The sequence below is a fragment of the Carcharhinus amblyrhynchos genome, chromosome 15 (assembly GCF_965287045.1).
Source record: "Carcharhinus amblyrhynchos chromosome 15, sCarAmb.v2.hapA, whole genome shotgun sequence".
Lineage (NCBI taxonomy): Eukaryota > Metazoa > Chordata > Chondrichthyes > Carcharhiniformes > Carcharhinidae > Carcharhinus > Carcharhinus amblyrhynchos.
Genome location: NC_137338.1, coordinates 69318279 through 69342654, shown reverse-complemented (window position 1 = coordinate 69342654; position 24376 = coordinate 69318279). Strand labels below are relative to the sequence as shown.

Here is a 24376-nt window from a genome sequence, read left to right as displayed (position 1 = left end):
TCTTGCAGCCATTACAGTGACGGGTTACAAGGAGTTCAAAACTGTTTACCAAATATTCAGGGGTATGTGACTTTTCGTAAGGATAGGAAGGAAAGGGTGGTGGAATAGCTTTGTTATTACAAGATGCAAGAAATGATCTTGGATCGGCAGATGTAGAATCCATATGGGTTGAGGTAAAAAATAACAAGGGGAAAAAAACATTAATGGAAGTAATCTATAGATCCCCTAACAGTAGCTATAATGTAGGATGGAGAATAAATCAGGATATAATGAGGGCATGTAACAAAGGCAGTACATTAATTGTGGGTGACTTCAATTTTCATGTGGTTCAGGAAAATCAAAGTGGCAAAGGTAACTATAAGGAAGAATTCACAGAGTATATTTGGGATAGTTTCCTAGAACAATATGTTGTGGATCCAACCAGGGATCAGCTCATTTTTGACCTTATAATGCATAATGAGACTGGTTTAATGAACAATCTCAGAGTGAAAGATCCCCTAGGAAACAGTGACCATAACATGGTAGCATTTAGCATTCAGTTTGAGTGAGAAACCTGGATCAGAAATAGCTGTGCTACAACTAAATAAGGGTAATTACAAAGGAGTGGCTGGAGTGGACTGGGAAAGGAGTTTAACAGCAAATACAGTTGAGCTGCAATGGCAAACTTTCATACGGACGTAAGAACTCAGAGCAGGAGTAGGCCATCTGGCACCTCGATTCTGCTCCACCATTCAATAAGATCATGGCTGATCTTTTCTTGGACTCAGCTCCATTTACCCACCCACTCACCATAACTCTTAATTCCTATTACTTTTCAAAAATTTATCCTTGCCTTAAAAACATCCAATGGGGTAACCTCAACTGCTTCACTGGGCAGGGAATTCCATAGATTCACAGCCCTTTGGGTGAAGAAGTTTCCCCCTCAACTCAGTCCTAAATCTGCTACTCCTTATTTTGAGACCATGAAAGTAGTTCATGATTCACAATGAAGTTGTGTCCCAGTGAGGAAGAAGGATTTTAGGAAGAGGATATATCAACCATGGTTAACCAAGGAAGTCAAAAGTATTATTAAACTTAAAAGAAAGTGGCAAAGATTAGAGGTAAGCCAGATGATTTAGAAAGTTTTAAAAACCAATAAAAGATGACCAAAAAATAATAAAAAGGGAAAAAATAAACTGAGGCTAAACTAGCAAGTAATAAAAAAAAATAGCAAGAGCTCCTTTAACTATATAAAAAGGAACAGAGGGCCCAAAATAAACATTGACTCCTTAGAAAATGAGACTGGGGAAAATATAATCGGGAGCCTGGAAATGGCAGGGGAATTAAACAAATACTTTGCTTCAGTCTTCACATTGGAAGACAATAATAATATAAATTCTAAATAATCCAGAGGCAAAAAAGAGGAGGAAGTAAATACAATAACTATCACTAGAGAATAAGTACTCAGAAAACCAACGGGGCTTAAGGCTGATAAGCTGGCTGGACCTGATGACTTGCATCCCATTAAAGGAAGTAGCTACACAGATAGTGGATGCACTGGTAGTAATCTTCCAAGAAGCCTTACATTCTAGAAGGCCCAGAGGAGAGAAGAACTGCCAATGCAACACCTTTAATCAAAAAAGAATGAAAACAGAAAAATTAGTAACTATAGGCTAGTTAGTCATTTTCCCAATGACAGAAGTTAAGCTAAAAGAACCCATTTTAAAGGATATAATAGCTGAACGTTTAGAAATACATAATATAATTAAGCAGAATCGACATGGTTTCATGAAGGGAAAATTATGCCTGACAAATGTATTATAATTCTTTGAGCTGGTAACAAGCAGGACAGATAAAGGGAAACCAATAGATGTAATATACTTGGATTTTCAAAAAGTGTTCAACAACATACTGTACAAAAGGCTACTTAATTATAAAGGAGCCCATGGTGCCCTAGGTAGTATATTCGAATGGATAGAGGATTGACAAACTGATGGAAGACAGAATTGGGATGAAAAGACCATTTTCAGGATGGCAACCTATAATTAGTGAAGTGCCACAGGGATCACTGCAGGGGCTACAGTTATTTACAACGTACACTAAGGATTTGGACAAGGGAAGTGAATATGATATTGCCAAGTTTTTAGAAGACACCAATATAGGTGGGAAGTTAAGTAGTGAGGAGGAACAAAGAATCTACCAAGGGACATAAACAGGTTAGGTAAGTAAGCAAAAACTTGGCAGATGGACTATAATGTAGGAAAACGTGAAGTTAGGCACTTTGGTAAGAAAAATAAAGGAGATAAATATTATTCACATGGAGAAAGACTGCAGAAAATTGCAGCACAGAGGGATCTGGGGGTCCTTGTGCATAAATCACAAAAAGCTAGTATACAAGGTTAGGTTATAGGGAAGGCAAATGGGATGTTTCAAATGAAGTATAAAGATAGGGAAGACTTGTTAAAACGTAGAATGCACTAGTTAAACCACATCTGGAATACTATGAATAGTTTTGTCTGAACCATGAACAGTTTTGATTCATAAGAATCAAAAGAAGTAGGAGTAGGCAATTTAGCCTGCTCCCCCATTTAATATGATCATGGCTGATCTTAAATCAGCCTCAATTCCACTTTTGTTCCCATTCACCACAGCCCTTCAAGCCTTTACTAATTAAAAGTCTGTCCACTTCTTCCTTAAATTTACTCAATGTCCCAGCATCCATCATGCTCTGAGTAGTGAATTCCACAGACTGAATCTTTGTTTTAAATCTGCCAACCCCTGGTCCCTTTCTTTAAAGAAAGGTATACAGGCATTGGAAGCAGTCTAGAGCAGTTTCACAAAGATGATGCTGGGTATAGAGGAATTTTCTTCTGAGGAAAGATTAAGTAGGTTGGGCCTATACTCATTGGAGTTTATAAGAATGAGGCTACTTTATTGAGACATGTAAGATTCTCAGGGGGCTTGACAGGGTAAATGCTAAGAGTTTGTTTTCCCCTTGTGAAAGAGTCTAGGACCAGAGGTGATAATCTCACAATAAGGGATCATCTATTTAAGACAGAGATGAGGGGAATTTCTTCTCTGCGGGTTGTTAATCTGTATATATTACAACATACATCTTATACATAGGATCAATACTAATACTTTAGACACAATATGATGTACCTTAATCATTATGCAGTCACTAAGAAATCCAATCAGGAAGACCTATGTTCTTCTATACGATGTTCTGGAATTTGGCTCTCCCTGACCCTAGAAGTATGCTTTGGAACTTCAGTAGACACTTCTTTTGGAACTAATTCTACATCAATCTCATGTGGTATAGCAGCAAAGACCCAATCATGAGACAACTCAGATTCAACTAAGTCTTCTGTAGTGGTATTCACAACACTAGGGACTAAAGAAGATGGGCATTTATGAAGATGATTCTGAGAAGTCATTTCAAGATGATGATAGTTGGTTAGCATGGTGTCACCAACTCGTTTATCTTTTGTTTGAACCATGTAAGAAATTGAACCTGTTTTTGCTAAAACTATAACTGGTGTACATTTTTTACATGTGGCATAATTATGCACGAACACTTGATCTCCTCATTGAAATAAGAATTGTTTTGCCCTCACTTCTCATCTAACAATCTAGAGATTGTTGTTGACGCTCTACTCTCTCTGAAATTTCTAGAAGCAATAACAAATCAAATGTAGTTCTCAACTTTTTCTTTCAGATTAATAATGTAGGTGAACTTTGGGTTGTCACATGAGTAGTATTGCCATAAGATATTAATAGCTATTTACATGATAATGAACCTGCTGTTTTGAAGCTTTCAAAGAATGTTTCAAGGATTGTACAAATCTTTCAGTTAATCCATTGGCTGATGGGTGATAAGATGCAGATTTTTTTTTTATTAATATGAGACATGGGCATCACTGGCTGGTCAACATTTATTGCCCATCCCTTGGAGGGCAATTGAAAGTCAATCACATTGCTGTGGGTCTGGAGTCACATGTAGACCAGACCAGGTAACAACAGCAGATTTCCTTCCCTAAAGTGAACCAGATGGATTTTTCCAACAATCGACGATGGTTTCATGGTCAGCAGTAGATTCTTAATTTCAGATATCTTTTGTTGAATTCAAGTTCTTCCATCTGCTGTGGTGGGATTCAACCCCAGAGCCCCAGATCATTAGCTGAGCTTCTATAATAATACCCCATGCCATCGCCTCCCCACATGAATATCATTTACTTTGAGATAATCTGCAAATTCTCATGAACGATTATCACCAACAATCTGTTCCAATTTCCCAAATTGCAAAGATTTTGTCAAGTTTTTCAATGGTTTGTTCAGATATCATAGACCCCATGATAACAACTTCTGGCCATTTGGAATGCTCATTAAATATGACAAAGAATATGTAACTTCCAAACAGATTAGCAAAGTCTACATGCAGTAGTTGCCATGGCATTTTAGGCCATCCACCTTTTGGACAGTCAACTCAAGTTTTCTTGATACTTATGGTTTCAAATCAGTGTGTGGGAAAAGCATTCCAGCTATCATTCCTTTTAATACCATATTCATCACCTTCCCCATCATGGGATCATTCCAAGTATGTCTCTGAACAAGAGAAGCTATCACATGCAAATATTCTATTCACAAAAAATTTAAAAAATTAACAAAACAAATTGGTGGCATCTGCTTAATAAGTAACGGTAAGTATGATATTCCATCAGCATTAGCATGAGACTCTGATTAATGATACTTTATATCCTAAGAGTGAGCAGATAAGATCAGTGACCATCTTTGCAATCGGCTAGCAGCAATCAGCGGTCTGCCTTTATAGAACCCAAAAATAGTAATTAAGAGTTGATGATCAGTCAATAATGTGAAATGATGACCATATAAATAATGATGAAATCTTTGTATGTAAAAATTATACAGTTCTTTTTCTCCAATGAGCATAGTTAGATTCAGCACTAGTCAGAGTGTGCGAAACAAAAGACATTGGTTGTTCTTCTCCCAAAGGCATAATATGTGAAATGGCTTCCCCTCCTCCATAAGGGGAAGCGCTGCAAGCAAGCAATAATGGTAACCTTGGATTAAATGGACCAATACTTCAGACTTCTGTACGGAATCTTTGACATCCTTATATTCTTTCTCACATTCCATTGTCTGGTCCCATGACTGCTTCACGCATATTAAATTATGCAATATCTTCAAAAATGTAGCTGAGTTTGGAACAAATTAGCCATAATAATTCACTCATCCCAGAAAGAACTTCAGTTGTGTCACATTCGTCAGACCTGGTGTTTCTATAATAGCATCCATCTTTTTAGATGCTTTATGTAGGCCTTTACAATCAACAAAGTGGTGCAAATGCTGGACTAAATTCTGGAAAAGGTCATATGTTTCTTTCTTGACATACAGACTTGAACTACTTGAAGTAGTTCCAATGTTGTTCTAACTTATTCAAGCGCTCTAATTAGAGTATCATCCAAGTAACATTGTATACCAAGGGAGACCACTCAAAAGCTGGTCCATTGATCTTTGGAGTAGGATTGGTGCAGATGTTAATTGAAAAGATAATCTTTTATAATAAAAAGACATTTATGAGTAATGATGGTAAGCAATGGTCATGAATCAGCAGTCACATTAACCTGTAAATATGCTTGGGAATAATCAATCTTTATGAATTTTTGCCCACTTGATAACCCAGCAAACAAATTTTCAATTAAAGGAAGTGGATATTGATCAGCACACAACAATAGCTCTATGGTTGTTTTAAAATCACCACAAATATGAACTAAACCATCTGGTTTCATGAAAAGTATCGTGGGCTAGTCACTCATTGTAACTGGCTGTACTACACCAGTGTTAGCAAGCTGTGTTAATTCTTCTTTGACCTTGGGATGATTTGCATATGGCAGCACTCTTGCTTTGAGACCTTTTTTGTTGACCATTAACATTTACCTTGAGTTTCACTTGAATTCCCTTCACTGAGTCCAGTGTTTTTTCTAATATGTTCTTATATTTATTCAGAAGACGCTGTTGGTCTGTTTTTGTATTGACCAATCCGTTGACAGCACTGCAGTTAAGCTTTATCTTCTCCAACCATGATCTTCCAAATAGAGCTCTAGGATTACCATGGATCACATGGAGAGGCAACTCTGCTATTTGACCTTTCAACTCTATGTTGTCCATGATGGCACAATTTCTTCCATGTACAGCTTTAAAATAGTAAAAAGTCTGACAACACCAGGTTTTAGTCCAACCTATTTATTTGATAATATACTCACAAGCTTTCGAGGGACACCCTCTTTGAGGGTGTCCCTCGAAAGCTTGTGAGTATATTATCAAATAAATAGGTTGGACTAAAACCTGGTGTTGTCAGACTTTTTACTGTGTTTACGCCAGTCCAACGCCGGCATACCCACATCATCTTTAAAATCACATAGTTTTAGTCTCAGGAATTAAAGATACAGCAGCACCAGTGTCAACCTCCATCCTAGTAACTTAACTTTGGAATCACTCAGAATCTATGTGAATCATCCTGTATGGATAATACATTCACTTAAAGCTCTTCATCACATTTCCAGACATTCAGTTCTTCGTAGTTCTTTTCTTCCATGTTGTAAATTCTTTTTGTAGAACATGACTTGTACTTCCTCTTGAAGTTATCCAGAATCATCTTCTGAACTAGTCCAACAAGATTTTGCAATGTAAACCATTTTACCACAATTCTTGTACTGATTATCCTTGTTCCAGCATTCACTTGTGGAATGACCCATTTTGGCACATCTGTGACATGCAAGTTGCTGTTTTGACTTCTTGCGGGCAGTTCCCAACTTGTGGATCGTCATTCCTGTACCAAATTTTGAAGCCTCTTCAACTAATACCATCGACATTATGATATCTACTGTTGTTTTTAAAGTCAAAGCATATTCAGTAAGCAACCTTCTTTGGATAGCCTCATTTTGAAGTCCACAAACTAGACAATCTCAGAGAAAATCTTCTAATGTCCCACTAAACTGACAATTTTGTGCCTTTTTAAGTTTGCCACAAACTAAGCAATGTTTTCATCTTCTACTTGATTCCTTCAGCAGAACCTGAACCATTTCATGATGATCAGTGGCTTTGGAGAGTAATGTCCTTCAAGGATCTTTGTCAAGTCATCTCAAGATTTGATTCCTTGCTTTACTGAATGAACCAAGCATCTGAACAAATTAAATGTTTTACTTCCTATTGTACTGAAAAAAACTGGTATGGGCAACTTGTTTGAAATTTTATTTGCTTGTACAAAGAACTGAAAATACTCCATGATTAATTTTCTTAATTAGTTTTGATAGGGGTGTACAAGATTTTGATGGGTATAGATAGAGTGAATGCAAGCAGGCTTTTTCCACTGAGGGTCAAGGAGAAAAAAACCAGAGGGCATGGGTTAGGGGTGAAAGGAGAAAAGTTTAAAGGGAATATTGGGGGGATTCTTCATGCAGAGAATAGTGGGAATGTGGAATGAGCTGCTGGATAAAGTGGTAAATAAATAAAAGTGGTAAACTTTTAACATTTAAGAAAAACTTGGATGGGTTCACAGATGAGAGGGGTGTGGAGGGATATGGTCCAAGTGCAGGTCAGTGGGACCAGGCAAAAAATGGTTCAGCACAGACAAGAAGGACCAAAAGGCCTGTTTCTGAGCTGTAATTTGCTATGGTTCTATGGAAAGACCCCAGGAATCCAAATTGACCCATTGTTTCTCTTGCAGGCACTAGTAATTCGAGACCACTCAGTATATATTTTTACTCTCTTCCCAGTATTCCCCTTTTTAATCTGGAGACTGTTGATTTGAATGTATTTTTCCCCCAAGGAAGCCGTACATTAAAGAATACCTCTTTTCAAATATGCCAGATGCTGCCTGGAATCTTCTCTTATCGGGAAAAAAGACAGAGAGCTTTTTTCTTTGTCTTCCTGCATTGGCACTTCAATCTTTAATCCTGTTGTTGTTTCTTCTCAGCCTTTTAATATTTGCAGTGTGGGGACCCCTAACAAGTTTTTCTTTTACTTGTGATCTTTTCTCGATGTTCTCGACAAAACAAAATCTCGACTTGTCTTCAGTTTTCTTTCTGTAATGTCCTAACCATATTAGGGTTTGTGGATTTACACAAAAGGAAAAGATGTGATTTGCAGACACAGATTCAAAACTAACAACAGATTGCCTGTAGAGAGTAACTAAGATTAAAGCATGTGTTCAGCTCTTAAAGCATTCATGTGACCCTTTTAAATATATAACAGGAATAAGGCAGGAAGGTGGAGTTGAGGATTATATTAGATCAGCCAAATGGTGGAGCAGAATGGATAAGCCAAATAGCCTGATTCTGCCCTTCCATCTTCTGATTTTATGATCTAATTTGACCAGTGAGGAATGTCTGAGAATGACTCAGGTTAGGCAACATCTGGGCGGCATGGTAGCACAGTGTTAGCACTGCTGCTTCACAGCCCCAGGGACCTGGGTTCAATTCCAGGCTCGGGTCACTGTCTGTGTGGAGTTTGCACATTCTCCTCGTGCCTGCATGGGTTTCCTCCGGATGCTCCGGTTTCCTCCCACAGTCCAAAGATGTGCGGGTTAAGTTGATTGGCCATGCTAAAGTTGTCCCTTAGTGTCCTGAGATGCATAGGTTAGAGGGATTAGCAGGCAAAAAGTATAGGGATATGGGGGTAGGTCCTGGGTGGGACTGTGGTCGGTGCAGACTTGATGGGCCAAATGGATCAGGGTGGAGTCTGTCATGTTTTTCCTGGTTGGATTGCTTACAATGGTGTGGAATGCATATCCTTATTTATCTTGTAATTTATTTTGTTAAACATGTTGCTGTGTACTTTAAGGCTTTGAGATATTTGAAGAACATTTGTACATGCTATATAATGGAGTATTTAGTCTGTTTTATGTTCCGTGTTTCAGTTTGTTACAAAAAATGACTTTGAAAGTATCATGTTTGGAGCTGATGGGTGATTTTGCCACTTTTCTTGACCCATGATGTCAGTCTGCTATTCGCAAAAGCCAGAAATCACTTCATTTCCATACAGCTGTTAATATTGTTATATTTCAATAGCCATTTCATTGACTAGACAGGTTCTTCCAAGCACAGTTGCAATAACACTCAATGTGAAGCTCTGACACCAACTCACTGTATCTTAATAAATCAGTGCTAATCTTTATTGACACGACAATTGTCTCATATCAGGTTCTGAGCATGTGAACTAAATACAGATGGATAACTCTTCGAAGGCCCAAAGGTTGCCTGTGTGGTCTAATTTGAGGACAAGAGGCCACTATTTCTCAGAGCAAGAATTCTGAGTACTCATGCCTTAACTAACAACAGTAAAAAGTCTGACAACACCAGTCTTAACTAACAACACACAGACCAGATTAACTTGTCCTTTATGTGAATGTTGTTTGGCACATCTTACCAGTGCAGTGGTGAGAGGTGCATTGCCTGGGAATGGTCACTGCACTTCAAAGACAATTCAACATAAGCTACTGTTGGTAATTACAAGTAATTTCCCTCCGAAGCATCTTGTATAACTTGCACATCCCTTGCACTGTTTTCAAAACAATTTATTCCTCCACAGCTGGCAACCATGTACTGTCCACATGTGCCTTCTGCTCTTTGTCCTTTGCACATCTCCTTTTCTCTCACTCTTCACTTCCAATCACTCTTCTCCTCGCACATCTCTGCCCCTTGTACCTTCTCACTATGCCTCCCCCTCACACTCATCATACCTCATTACTTTCTCCGTACCTCCTTCTACCTCCCCTGTGTTGTTCAATCCTTTATACATTGTCACCACACTCTCTGCTCTTACCCTCATCATAGCATACCTCTCTATCCTCTTCACCTCACAACACATATTCCTCTCCTCCTCCAGCCTCACCATGTTTTTACTTGCCCTGTTCACAATTTCTTTCACCTCTTTCCTAACTCCCTTCATCACTATTTATATTTGAAGGTGAGAAAACATATTTTTGTTTCGCTGTGTCACCAAGTTGAAAGGTGTGCAGAGTTATGAGCCAATTATCAGAACGGATAGTTAGCTGCCTAAAAGACTACCAGGCACTAGAATCCTACAATACAGGAGGCTATTCAGCCATCGAGTCTGCACTGACTATCTGAAAGAGCTTTCCAATCAGGCCCTGCCCTCTATCCTCTCCCCATATCCCTATGCATTGTCCATGGCTAATCCATCTATCCTATACATCTTTGGACACTGAGGAACAATTTATCATGGCTAATCCACTTTTGACAAAGGGCCAGGTGTCCTGGCCAAGGTTACACATAGAGCAGCTATTCGGACTGGCAGGAGCGGGAAGTGGAGTTTTCACAATGTTCAGAACTGGGACCACTGATGTTCGCAATTTACATTCGAAACGTAGGATGGGCAGCAGGATGGCACACGGTGAGCACTGCTACCTCACAGCGCCAGGGACCTGGGATCGATTCCTGGATTGTGTCTGTTAGAGTTTGCACATTCTCCCTGTCCCCTGCTCCGGATTCCTCCCACAGTCTGAAAGGCGTGCTGGTTGGGTGCATTGACCGGAACAGGCACCGGAGTGTGGCGACTCAGGGAATTTCTCAGTAACTTCATTGTAGTGTTAATGTAAGCCCTACTTGTGAACAATAAATAAACTTTATAAAAATATATTTGTGGGCCATACTAAATTGCAAGGAATTTGCAACACTTAAGGAGGACTGCGACAAATTAAAAAACATAAACTTTCTGAATGGACAGCTATTGTCACGTTAATTTTAGCCTAGATAAGATTGGAGTTCACATTTTGGTAAGAGAAACAAACAAATTTTATTTTACTTGTAAAATAAGAAGCTTAAGGGGGAAGAGGAACCAAGGGATCTGGGGTACAAATATACAAATCACCAAAAGTTGTGATGCAGGTAACTAAGACCATTCAAAAAAATTACCACACCAAGCACCAGCTTCTAATCCTAGAGGAATAGAAATGAAAACTAGGGAAGTAAAGCTAAACTTATTATGAACTTTGGACCAAATTGAAAGTACAGAGTAAAATTCTGGTGGGCATATTACAGAAAGGATATGAAGGTGATTGGTAAGGGTACAGAAAAGTTTACAAAGATGATACTGATACTGCGTGGCTACGCTTATCCTAAAAGTTTGAACAAGCGGTCTTTAAAATGATGAAAGGTTTTGATAAGTGTTTCCACTTTGAGCAAAAAGCAGAATTAAAGACATCAAGAAAATGAACAGTGGATTCAGATGAAATATTTTTACCTAGCGAGTGGTGAGAGTGTAAAACTTTCTACCAACAGTGTGTGACGATGTTGGGTTGATTGACCGTGCTACATTTCCCCTTGGTGTCAGGGGGATTAGCAGGGTAAATATGTCAGGTTACAGGGATTGAGCCTGGGTGGGATTGTTGTCAGTGCAGGCTCGATGGGTCAAATGGCCTCCTTCTGCACTGTAGGGATTCTATGAACAGGAGCAGTTGTGGTGAATAGTAGCAATTGATAGCATTCAAGAAGTGACTGAATAAATATATATGAGAGAGAATTGACAAAGAGTGTCATGTTGATAGTGTTAAATGAGAAAGTTAGGAAATGGCTTATATGAAGCATGAGCACCAAGATGGACTGGCTGAGCCTGTTTCTTGCTGTACATTCTACGTAATTATTCAATGTCAAAAATATATTGCATTATCTTTCTGTAATGTGTTACAGTTGAAGTTTATAAGACTTCTACATTTTGATTGTGCCTTTACGTTTAAAGTAAAATGAAGAGGTCATATTACCTATTCTGAAATCCCCCGACAGTAAGGGCTGCGTGATTTGATTTGTTAGAGATCAAAGGAAGGATTAGATTGTTCTATTGGAAATAAAATGCAAGGGATTTATGCTTGGAGACAACAGCAGTGGCCTGTAAGTTAGCACAGGAGACTGAGACTCTCAAATCCCAGAAGAGTGTTGAAAATGTCGGGTTGTGCTTTCAACTGCCCATATCATTCCAAGATGAAAGAGAGTTGTGATCTCAAGGATAGCTAGTTAATATTTATACCTAGGTACAAGGTCCACATTGTCATAGGGAAGGATTCTAGCTTTCCTAGAATATCACTGAATATTACAGGCAGTGTTTTGCATTGCAACCGTATCTGGGAGGGAGGGAACTGCTAGAGGTAAAAACAAAAGTCTCTGCAGTTTGCTGTGCAGGATGTAGATGGAAGGTTAGGCTCAGATTGCAAAGACCAGCTTCACGGGGAGCTAAAGTACTAGATAGAGTAATCTAGTTTAGGCTGGAGGAAAAGTCTCAGAGAAAAGAGAACTTCACTGTGAAACACATTTCTAAGATTGCAAGTTCCAAGGCTGGGGAAAGAAAACAATGGAATAAACCCTCTGGAGATAAGAATCACTTCGGATTAATTCTGGGAAAATTAAACAAAGGGCAGTGTAATGTATACCTGTGGAGTGTATTTCTTTGGGCAAGGAATAAGAAGGGATTATTCCATTCTGTGGTTTAAAGTAATACATTGCCTACAAAGAAAGTGTTTAGTTTATAGTGTTTTTGGTTATTTATTAGAGTAAATGTTTAAAATCTGAAAACTTGATGTGTGATTTGTTTTTCAGCTATTAATTGAAACTGAGTTTCTTTTTAAAAATTATTGGTCCCTTTTGGGGATTGCAACAAATGATCAAAAGCTGCAGCATAATGCAGTGCTTGTGTAATTAATTATTCTGGGTGCAAGGAACACCAGATTTTTCTCAATTTCACCAAGAATTGATGCTCACTGTTGTTCTGTTTGGTTTTTACAGATGAAATCATGCAGCAAGAAAGTTCTGTATATGCTGCTGAGATCACGGAACAGCTGGCCAAGCAATTTGCTATTCGATCAGGTACAAATTCTGTTTTACTCCACCTATCATTACATCATGGTGCCTTTGTCTCATCGAGATCTGTGGTACCTAAACTCAGATTGTTGTTCCTTTCTGTGCTTCAAGATGAGGAGGTACCCTTTAGAAATACTACACTATGTAGCGATACCAAGTTGACTTTTAAAAGCTGGTTATTAAGCAATGGCGACATAGTGGTTGGCACTGCTGCCTCACAGCGCCAGGGAACCAGATTTGATTCCAGCCTTGGGTGACTGTGTGTGGAATTTGTAAGTTCTCCCAGTGTCTGCGTGTGTTTCCTCTGGGTGCTTTGGTTTCCTCCCACACTCCAAAGATGTGTAGGTTAGGTGTATTAACCGAGATAAATGCGGAGTTATGGTGAAAGAGTAGAGGGGAGGGCCAGTGTGGGTTGTTCTTTGTTGCTGAATCTTTTCTCCCTTTCACGCTTGATGGTAAGGACTTGTTGATTTGGCCATTACACGATCAGTATTAGCCAGTTTCGTCAGTTAATGAAACTTGGACTGACATATGAGGAGGGATTGAGTCAGTTTGGATTATATTTATTTGAATTAAGAAGAATGAAGGGAAATCTCACCAAAACCTATAAAATTCCAATAGGACTAGACACGGTTGATGTGGGAAGGATATTCCTGATGGTGGGAGAGTCCAGAACCAGTGGTCACAGTTTGAGGGTACGGGGACTGAGATGAGGAGAAATCTTTCCTGGAGAGTAGTGAGCCTGTGGAATTCTATACCACAGGAAGCAGTTGAGGCCAAACATTGTATGCTTTCAAGAAGGAGTTGGATATAGCTCTTGAGACTAAAAGGGATCAGAATATAGGGTGGTGGGGGGTATGGTGGGATCAGCTATTGAGTTGAATGATCAGCCATGATCATGATCAAGAGCTGAACAGTCTACTCCTCCTACCTTCTATGTATTGAGATATCTTGAATGTACTTCTTAGGAAATGACCATGGATAGTACTATAGGGTCAAAGATGAAGTCCAGTGTTTTATGTATTTTCTAATGAATCATCATGCTGATTGGTTGTTAAGATCTGCAAATTATCAGCCCAAAATGCAGGTATTTCCCTGGAAGGCATTGCTCTGTATGATTGGTAACCAGATAAACATTGGTGGGATATTTTGTTAAACAAATTAATCTGCCAAGTTTAGGGAGATATTTTGCAATGCAAGTGATGATTCTAAGATCATTGTATCTTCATGCCATGCTTGCATTTTATCCTTTATTTTGCTCACTGATCAAATTGTAATGTAAGAACAGAAATAGTGTTATGATCCTTATAGAAACTGATACTATTGTTAAAAATGAAAGGAATCCCCATAACACCAATGAAAGGAAAACTGCTGGACATTATTTTACTTTTTGAAACTTCCACTGTAACAAATCAACCTAGAGCAACTTAACTAAAACACTAATCAATAGGCAATGATATTTCAAATAAGAAGGTAAAATTTGCTTTAAATAGTTGCTACAACAAAGCTATACCTCACGTGGTTACAAGCACTTACATTACCTCCCATACAAATATGGTATGACAGGTGCTCTCGCAGTATATCCAACCCCACCTCATTTTGGAGGATCTCTGATTTCCTATATTCTATGAATCAGCACAATTGGGTAACATCGTAGAATGGAATTATTTAATTTTCCCTTCCACTGGTAAATATTTATTGATTCAGCCCATGGGTCACATTCACCAGCTGCCACATAACAACTGGAGTTCCCAGTTATCACAACAAGGCACGCGTCTACAAATCCTTGCTCACTTATGTCGCAACAGTCCTGAAGGCAACTCCCAGAAACCTTCTCATCTCACCCTTTTAATGGTCAGGGGCTCTGACACCACTTAAGTAGCAGCAATGGGTATTGTCTAATCAACAATCCCTCGCTTCAGTGACCTATTCTTTTCAATTGTACATCACATACAATATCATAGGTTTGCTCTATTCTCAGAGACTTGCTTCAACTCCAGGAACTGTTCAAAGACTGTCAAATTGTTACATTGCTTATATCCACTCTGCACCAATTTCCCAGTTGCCTTCAGCTAAACAGAAACACCTTCCCAAAATAATTATCTAGTTAATCTTTGCTTCTTAACCATTTATTCCCATAGAAGCCCCATGTTGCAAATGTTTTTCTTGGAATCTAATGATAAAATCAGAACACCAACTAACCCTCTTTCAAGTACTCAACGGCACATTTCATTCTTGAAGGGACATCTCGCAATATAGAGTACAGGTTTTATCAGCCCATAGTTTATGGGGTTTTTATGGGAATGAACAGCGAAGAAGTAAAAGGTAAATGGAAAGCTAATTGTAATGGAAGGGTTTTTTCTGTTTCACGGAAGACGATTGGAAATTGTTGCAAAGAGAAAACAAGCAAGGCTTTTTGTGAATGGAGCAGTTTGATTGTCCGATAATGGTTCTCTGCACCTCAAGTTCCATTTTCTAGCCTTTGTTTCATATCTCTCGACAAATTTTCCCAAAACAAACTTTTAGTATTGAACTGTCTAATTGCTTCTGTATCCAAAGTGTTTTGGTGGAGAGCATTCCCAAATTTAGTTCCTATTGTGAAAGAAGATCTTTTGAATTTCACTTCTAAAGGACCCAGGTCTAATTTTATATTTGTACTCCTCATGCTCTGGATTCACTCTCACAAGAAATAGTTTTGCTGTCTCTGCAGGTGAAATCCCAGGTAACCACATCATAGATTCCAGGAGTCCACTTGGGTTGTCACTTCTTCATAGAGGTCACCAAGGTTAAGAAGGTCAAGTTACTTCTTAATCAAATCCACGCTATTACTAGGTTATTGTTATACACTTGGAACACCAAATTGGTCAGTTCTGTCATTATAAGACTGATAACTTTATTGTGTACAGTTCTGGTCGCTACATTACAAGAAAGATGTGGAGGCATTGGAAAGGGTGAAAGGGTGCAGAGGAGGTTTACCAGGATGTTACCTGGTTTGGTGGGAAGGTCTTATGAGGAAAGACTGAGGGACTTGAGGTTATTTTCGTTAGTGAGAGGAAGGTTAAGAGGTGACCTAATTGAGGCATACAAGATGATCAGAGGGTTAGATAGGGTGGACAGTGAGAGCCTTTTTCCTCGGATGGTGATGGCTAACACGAGGGTACATAGCTTTAAGTTGAGGGGTGGTAATTATAGGACGGATGTCAGAGGTAGGTTCTTTAGTCAGAGGGTAGTAAGGTCATGGAATGCCCTGCCTGCAGCAGTTGTGGATCCGCCAACTTTAAGGGCGTTCAAATGGTCATTGGATAGGCATATGGATAACATTGGAATGGTTTAGGTTAGAGGGTCATTAGATTGGTTCCACTGGTCGGCGCAACATCGAGGGCCAAAGGGCCTGTACTGCACTGTAATGTTCTATGTTCTATCCTGTGCTTTCCTGTCTCATTTGTCACCCATTTTTGAATATGGGAATTGCATCAGCATGTTTGTGATATTTACCATTAACCAGGATCTACATCGTTGTTACTTGTAGACTTGACCATTCCAACACACTTTCCTGTGAGACCCATTAAGGTCTTTGCCTCTTCGTGAACAGAGACATCAACTACCTGCTTTACTCTCTCTCACTGATCAGCCTACCCACTGAGCTATAGAGGGACTTTCTGTCTACTTATACTTAGACTCTGCCACTTGTTTAACATTTCTGGCCCAACTTCATGTTTCCCTCTAAAACATTCATTCTCTTGTGAACAAGGCTCCTATTCACTCATTGTGGGTGAATACATTGATTAACCTTTTTCACAGTAACTTCATTGCAGTGTTATATAAGCTTTCCCAATAGCTGTCCTTTCAAAATTTTTGTGGCACTGTAGCTTGATCACTAAGTTGCACCTTGGTGTCTCTCTGGCGGTCTTTACTTCCCTCCAAGCATTCCCCTTGATCTTAACACTCCCATCTATCATGGAATCCTCATTGGTTACCACTGTGCTTTCCCAACCCCACCTTGAGTTTTTCATCACAATATCCATTTCTATTATAACCCCTGTCCTGATATATGTTCATAAAATCCCTACAGTACAGAAGGGGGCCATTCAGCCCATCGAGCTGGTACTGACAAAAATGCCACCCAGGCCTATCCCAGTAATCCCACATATTTGCCCTGCTTGTCCCCCTGACATGAAGGGGCAACTTAGCCTGACCAATCAACCTAACCTGCACATCTTTGGACTCTGGAAGGAAACATGAGCACTTGCAGGAAACCCATGCAGACATGAGGAGAATATGCATACTCGACACAAACAGTAACCTAAGGCCAGATCAAACCCGGGTCTCAGGCGCTGTAAGGCAGCAGCGCTAACCACTGTGCCACCATGCTGACCTGTTATTATCAATCTCCATATCCACTTCCCCCTTCTTTCTCACTGGCCTCTCTAAAGCCCACTGCTATGAGTATTCATGGTCACACCATTGACGTTGTCATCTGCTCCGGTTTCTCTACCCCCATGGTCTCAATCACCTGAGAAGGCCATCTCCGAACACTCCATCCTTTGATCCATTATCCACAACTCATTACACCTTCTAATTCTACTTCCTTCTGTGGCTGCCACTGGAAAGATTGATAACTTTGAATTCTTGCCTACCCAGCATTTGTCATCCACTGTGAGGATACTTGTGCAGCTGTCAATTTGTTTAACTATTCCCTCGCCTTTGATGCTATTCCTAAAGTGCTGAAAATTCCCTTGTTGGTCTGCACGTGAACTGATATTTAAATGGATAGGCATATCCCACGCTCTTTCAAAACTGTCATCGTTGGCTCCCTCCTCAAAAGAAACATACTTCACCCTCTGTCTTTGCAAACTACCACCCCACCTCCAGTCCCTCTTTCCTCTCCAAAAGTCCTTGAGAGTTTTATTGCCTTCAAGAACCTTGCTCATCATTCCTGCTGGGCCCTGTTCAAATCTTTCCAGGCACAGCATCAGAATCATCCTGACTAAAGTCTCTGTGACAGTAGTGATCTTACTGAATGACAGGACAGTTTCAAGGGGCTGAATGGCCTACTCCTGTTTCTTATGTTTTTACCCTAGAGATTTAATATTGAGGCCGATGAGGGAGAAAGAAAGATTCCATTAAGAACAGGAAAAGAAGAGACAGAAAGGACAATGACAGAATTGTTACAGTGCAGAAGGAGGCCATTTGGCCCATCATGTCTGCACTGGCACTCCAAACAAGCATCATGACTTAATGCCATTCCCCTGCCTTTCCCTCGTACCAAGTATGAAAAAGTTTACAACATTTTAAATTGACATTTTCAAAATCTCTAAGAACAGTTTACAAGTATGGGAGTGAAGCTCTCTTCAGGAGGGTAGATTGCCATTGCAAATACGCCAATCTTGTCATCAAGCATGTACTTATGCTTTTAAGTGCTGTCCCTAACTTTCTGCGGCAAATTTAATTACCAGATAATGTGCAACTACAGCAACATCATGAAACGCAAAGGGAAGTTGATAATTAGCTGTGGCTACCTGCAGAGTGATGCCGATTGACCAATTTTTGCAATACGTGGAGTATCTTCCTTGTCACAAGACTGCATGGATAATGCAAATAAATAATTACTCATTACTTAGGCAACAAATTCTGGTCCTTTAAATTCCACTTGAACAATGCATAGCAAAACATTAGAATATGAACAACCAGCTTCTTTTGTTTCCATGTGTACACTGCACCATGCATGCTGACAGTACATACACTGAATTCTTAATTGACATCCTGGAGCATTCCTGGATGAGTTTGAGGAGAATTAATTGCCTGCAGTGCAGGGAAGCTGTTATCATTCCTGAACCTTGCACCAGATACACATTTGCTCGCACAGAGAGAGAATAACCTTGCATTTATTCATGCTTTCTGTGACCTTGGACTGCACCAAAACTCTTCACAGTCAACGTAATTGTAATGTAGGAAGTGCAGCAAGATCTGACAACCAGCGGAGATAAAAGATCAGGTAATTGATCCCTCTTTCAGCAGCATTTACCATCACTGATGAGTTGGCCAAGAAGTATTGAGCTGAATTGGTGGTTTATCCACATTTAAATACAGAGCAACCAGCTTCATAGTGGAGTTGAAGGTTGAGCTAGGAACTGACACCTGGGTGCTGATTAAAAGACTGACAGTGACTGGAAATGTCTACTTATACTCAATCTGGAGGTTGCACAGCATTTTAATGGCAAGTACCTATCCTCGCGCTTTCTCCCAACAGTGACCAACTGAGTGGGGTGTATGTTGTGGAGGATCCCAAGCGCTTCTTAAAGTCACACTTACCTTCTCATGTCCAGCTACGGCTGGAGATTCAGAGGGCACCTCTGCAACATGTCAGAAAACATTCTGGGTTACTTTGCTAGGACCTCAACTCTCTAGCTACTTTGTAAATTCTCGGAGATCTTGACCTGTTACGTGCAATTGCTCTGCTGCTTACCTTATAGGAATCAGAAGGAGAAAGGGTGATGGCCATCTTGCTATCTTCCTGGTCTGGACATGGGATGGGAGGAGGGAATGAGATCAAACAGAACAGCACCAAATACTGCAAGAGAGAGAAATAGGGCAGTGAGATGACTTCCTTCCCATTGTGGATGTGGAAGAAACCCCTCCCCCTCCCCCCCCCCCCCGCCCTTCCTGGCCTCCTCCACCAGGGCCTTCAGTGCCCTGCTTGAGAATCTGTGGTCCCTCTCCCTCAGTCTCTTAGTTATTCTGTGACACCCCAATGTGTGTCACTCAATGTACTCCGCACCTTCAGCTGACCTGAGAAGTCCACATGTGATAGTCTATGAAAATTGCAGATCCAATCAAATTCAAATTATGATAATCAAAAATTAACGTAAAAAATTGCAGGTTTAACTAGACTTTTAAAGCAGGCATTTCTTATTAATAATCCCCAATTGATCTGAATGATTTTTGGCTGAGGGACATGTTGTGACAGGAATTCTGGAGTTCTTCCTCAAACAGTGAGCTTGGAATCTTTTACATCCATTGAAATTGTAAACATGGCCTTGGTTTAATGTCTCATTTGAAAGACTGTGAGGGAGATTTTATGGCGTTGCTCAATCTGAGACCAGAAAATCCTACCCTAGGTCAACAACATTTCCATTGTCCACCCCTCACCCGCTCCAATTACATAGTGGACAGGGCGGTAAAATTCCAGTGTGCATCTCCCTAATATCAGCCTAGATTATACTCTCAAAATCTCTAAATCATAGAATTGTAGAATTTTAGGATCCCTACAGTGCAGACCCCATCAAGTATGCACCAACTCTCTGAAAGAGCATCCCACCCAGGCCAACCCTCTCGCTCCATTCGCGTAACACCACACATTTACCATGACTAATTCATCTAACCTACACATCCTTGGACACTAAGGGGCAATTTAGCATAGCTAATCCACCTATGTCTCCTATGTCTTTGAACTGCGGGAGAAAACCAGAGCATCCAGAGGAAACCCATGCAGATGCAGGTAGAATGTGCAAACTCCAGACAGGCAGTCACTCAAGGCTGGAATTGAACCTGGATCCCTGATGCTGTGGGACAGCAGTGCTAACCACTGAACCACTATGCCACTGGGTCTTGGGAAACTGACAAAGGAAATGGGAATTGGGTTTAACCAGGAACTCAGGTGATTATTAAACGCCTCACCTGAAGGAAAGCTCACCTATTGCTGCTGATGTCTCAGTTCCCTTTAAGACCATAAGACATAGGAGCAGAATTAGGCCACTTGGACCATCAAGTCTGCTCCACCATTCAATCATGGCTGATATTTTTCTCATCCACATTCTCCTGCCTTTTCCCCATAATTCCTGATCCCCTTATTAATCAAGAACCTATCTATCTCTGCCTTAAAGACACTCAATGATCTGGCCTCCACAGCCTTCTGTGGCAAAGAATTCTACAGATTCATCACTCTCTGGTTGAAGAAATTCCTCCTCATCTCTGTTTTATAGGATTGTCCCTTTAGCCTGAGGTTGTGCCCTCTGGTTCTAGTTTTTCCTACTAGTAGAAACATCCTCTCCACGTCCACCCTATCCAGACGTCACAGTATCTGGTAAGTTTCAATCAGAGTTTCAAGAAGTTTCATCCTTCTAAACTCCAACGAGTATACAGCCAGAGTCTTTAACAATTCCTCATATGACAAGATCTTCATTCCAGGGATCATTCTTGTGAACCTCCTTTGGACCCTGGATGTGGGCCAGCATATCCTTCCTTAGATATGGGGCCCAAAACTGCTCACAATACTCCAAATGGAGTATGACCAGAGCCTTATCCAGCCTCAGAAGTACATCCCTGCTCTTGTATTCTAACCCTTTCAACATGAATGCTAACGTTGCATTTGCCTTCCTAACTGATGACTGAACCTGCATGTTAACCTTAAGAGAATCTTGAACAATGACTCCCAAGTCTCTTTGCATATCTATTTCCTAAGCATTTTCCCATTTAGAAAATAGTTATGCTTCCATTCCTCCTTCCAAAGTGCATAAGCTCATACTTTTCCACATTGTACTCCATCTGCCGCTTCTTTGCCCGTTCTCCTAACCTGTCCAAGTTCTTCTGCAGCCCCCCGCTGACTCAATACCAACTTTCCCTCAGTCATCTGCAAACTTAGCACCAGTGCCTTCAGTTCCTTCCTCCAAATTGTTCATGTATATTGTGAAAAGTTATGGACCCAGCACTGACCCCTGAGGCACACCACCACTAATCACCGGCTGTCATCCTGAGAAAGACCCCTTTATCCCACTCTTTGCCAGTCAGCCAATCCTCTATCCATGCCAGAATCTTACCCTTAACACCATGGACACCTAACTTATTTAATAGTCTCCTATGTGGCACCTTGTCAAAGGCTTTCTGGAAATCTAAATAAATCACGTCCACTGGTCCTCCTTTATCCAGCTTCCTTGTTGCCTCCTCAAAGAACTCTAATAGATTTGTCAGACATGACCTCCCCTTGATGAAGGCATGCTGACTCAGTCCTATTTTACCTTGCACTTCCAAGTACTCCGCAATCTCATCGTTAATAATGGACTCTAAAATCTTGCCAACGACCGAAGACAGGCTAACCTGCCTATATTTTCCCATCTGCTGCCTCCCTCTCTTCTTAAACAGTGGTGTTACATTAGCTATTTTCCAGTCCTCTAGTATCTTCCCTGCCTCTAGGCAGGGAAGATCAGCAACAATGTCTCCACAATTTCCTCAGCTATTTCTTCTAGAACTCTGCAATGTAGTCCATCTGGTCCAGGTTATTTATCCACCTTCACACTTTTCAGTTATCCCAGAACCGTCTCCTTAGAGATGGCCACTACACTCGCCCGGGGCCCCTGACTCTCCTGGAGCTCTGGCATCCCACTGGTGTCTTCCACCATGAAGACTGATGCAAAGTAACTATTCAGATTCTCTGCCATTGCTTTGTTTCCTATTATTACTTCTCCAGCCTCATTTTCCATTGGTCCAATGTCTATTTTTGCCTCTCTCTTCCCTTTTATATATTGAAAAAAACTCCTATCTTCTTTTATATTACTGTCTAGCTTACACTCATATTTCAGCTTCTTCCCCCTTATTGCATTTTTAGTTGTCCTCTGCTCACTTTTAAAGACTCCCCAGTCCTCTGGCTTACCATCAATCCTTGCCACTTTGTATGCTTTTTCTTTTGCTTTTATGCAGTCCTTGACTTCCTTTGTCAGCCATGGAAGCCTCATCCTCCCCATAGCATGTTTCCTTCTCCTTGGGATGAATTTCTGCTGTGCCTCCAGAATTCCTCTCAAAAACTCCTGCCATTGCAGTTCCACTGTCTTCCCTGCTAGACTCCCTTTCCAATCAGCTCTGGCCAGCTCCTCCCTCATGTTTTTATAGTTACCTTTATTTAATTGCAAAACTGTTACATCTGATTCCAGCTTCTCCCTCTCAAACTGCAGGGTACATTCTATCATATTGTGGTCACTGCTTCCTAAGTGTTCCTTCACCTTAAGTTCCGTAATCAAGTCTGCCTCATTACACATCACCAAATGCAGAATTGCCTATTCCTTAGTAGGCTGTGTCACAACTTACTGCAAAAAAACCATCTCTTAGACATTCCATAAATTCCTTTTCTTGGGATCCACTATCTACCTGATTTTCCCAATACACCCTTTGGCTAAGGGAATTCAAATTGATAAGGTTCACATGGGTTGGTGCCTTGGATGTATTTGGCAGCATGTCAGGGAAGGAAGACCATCACCAAGCAGGACAGCAATGAGGTGCTATCATGGAATCAGCATATGTGCAGGAGGGAGCTGCAGAGAGAAAAGGTGCACTGGGAGGAGGTGTATAGGAGATATGGAGGAAAGGGTGGAGCGGGGGAGTTGCATAATCTTACCAGAGGGTTTGCAGACTGCTCCATTGAACTCTGCGAAGAGCAATGTTGCTACCAGCTGAATTGCCAGTTGCAATGATACACACTTACAGACTTTGTCAGGAACTTTGTTAGGAATCAAAAAGTGTTTATTAATAAGAAGAAACTGTACACCCATGCCCCAGCTGCCCTGCAGCAGTCCACTGGCTGCCCAGTCCCTACATGTTTTCTACCCAAAATAGGACTCCAACCTGGAGTGATTATCCATTCTCAGTCCCAATTGGTCCCACTGCCCAGGTGACCCTCTTTCTGCTGTGTTGTCCTTAAAAGGACAATCATCACATCACCTCAGGCCTGAAGATCTGCTCTTGGTTGGAACTGGTCCTCGTGGTTGCAAAAGTGGCCATCACCCTCAATCTGCTTCCAGGGAATTTCCCGAGGCCTGATTGTCAGGACCAACAATTATGTAAACTTCTGATGTCAACAGCCAGGCTGATTGCGCTATGGATCACCCCCTCTGGCTGGATTCCTTCAGGTACAGGATGTCCCATCGAGTGCTCATACATAACAATCCGAGCACCGCCCGCATCAAGAGTGTTTCTAAACTAACAGGGATAATATTCATCAATGTGCAGCTGGTGTGAAACCATAAGAGGTTCATCCGGGCATGATCCAGATTCCCTGGGAGCTGTCCCAACTTGAGCTGAGATTATCCAACATCCCTGAAAGCAGAGGACTCACTGCTTGGAAAGAAGGGATCCCCTCTATAAACTTGGCTCATGACAACTGTGAGGAATCCCACCAATGTGACACTGAGTGCTACGACATGAGTTACATGATCACTGTGAGCATCATCAAGCAAACCCTCAGGATGTTAAAGATGTTCTTCAGGTGACTATGAACAGGGATAGAGGACATCCTTCAGTCCTGTCCAGCTAGAGGGTCCAGCACAATCATGGCGTGCTGTGACGTGCACAACACTGTACAGCAGAGAGGACTTCAGGTGGAGGAGAAAGAAGGGGCTCATCACTCGTCTTCAGATTGGAGAGGAGGAGAAGGAGCCACCCTTGGCATTCTTCAGTTCTTGCCAGTAAGTCCGGTGATTTTTAAGCGAGAAGACATTAAAGATTATAAAAATTAAAATCCT

The 24376-nt window shown here is 40.8% G+C and overlaps 1 protein-coding gene across 8 annotated transcripts in view; it reads left to right on the top strand.

Moving 5' to 3' along the window:
* The window catches only part of mcf2la (mcf.2 cell line derived transforming sequence-like a), a 197054-nt gene that overhangs the window by 45383 nt on the left and 127295 nt on the right, over nt 1-24376 (top strand). For 7 of the 8 annotated variants that reach the window (XM_080204142.1, XM_080204143.1, XM_080204144.1 and 4 more), the window contains one exon: nt 12795-12875. In XM_080204142.1, coding sequence (XP_080060268.1) covers nt 12795-12875 — 81 coding nt within the window. Of the gene's footprint in view, nt 1-7119; nt 7228-12794; nt 12876-24376 lie in introns of those variants that run through there. The other variant, XM_080204148.1, reaches the window with a different exon arrangement.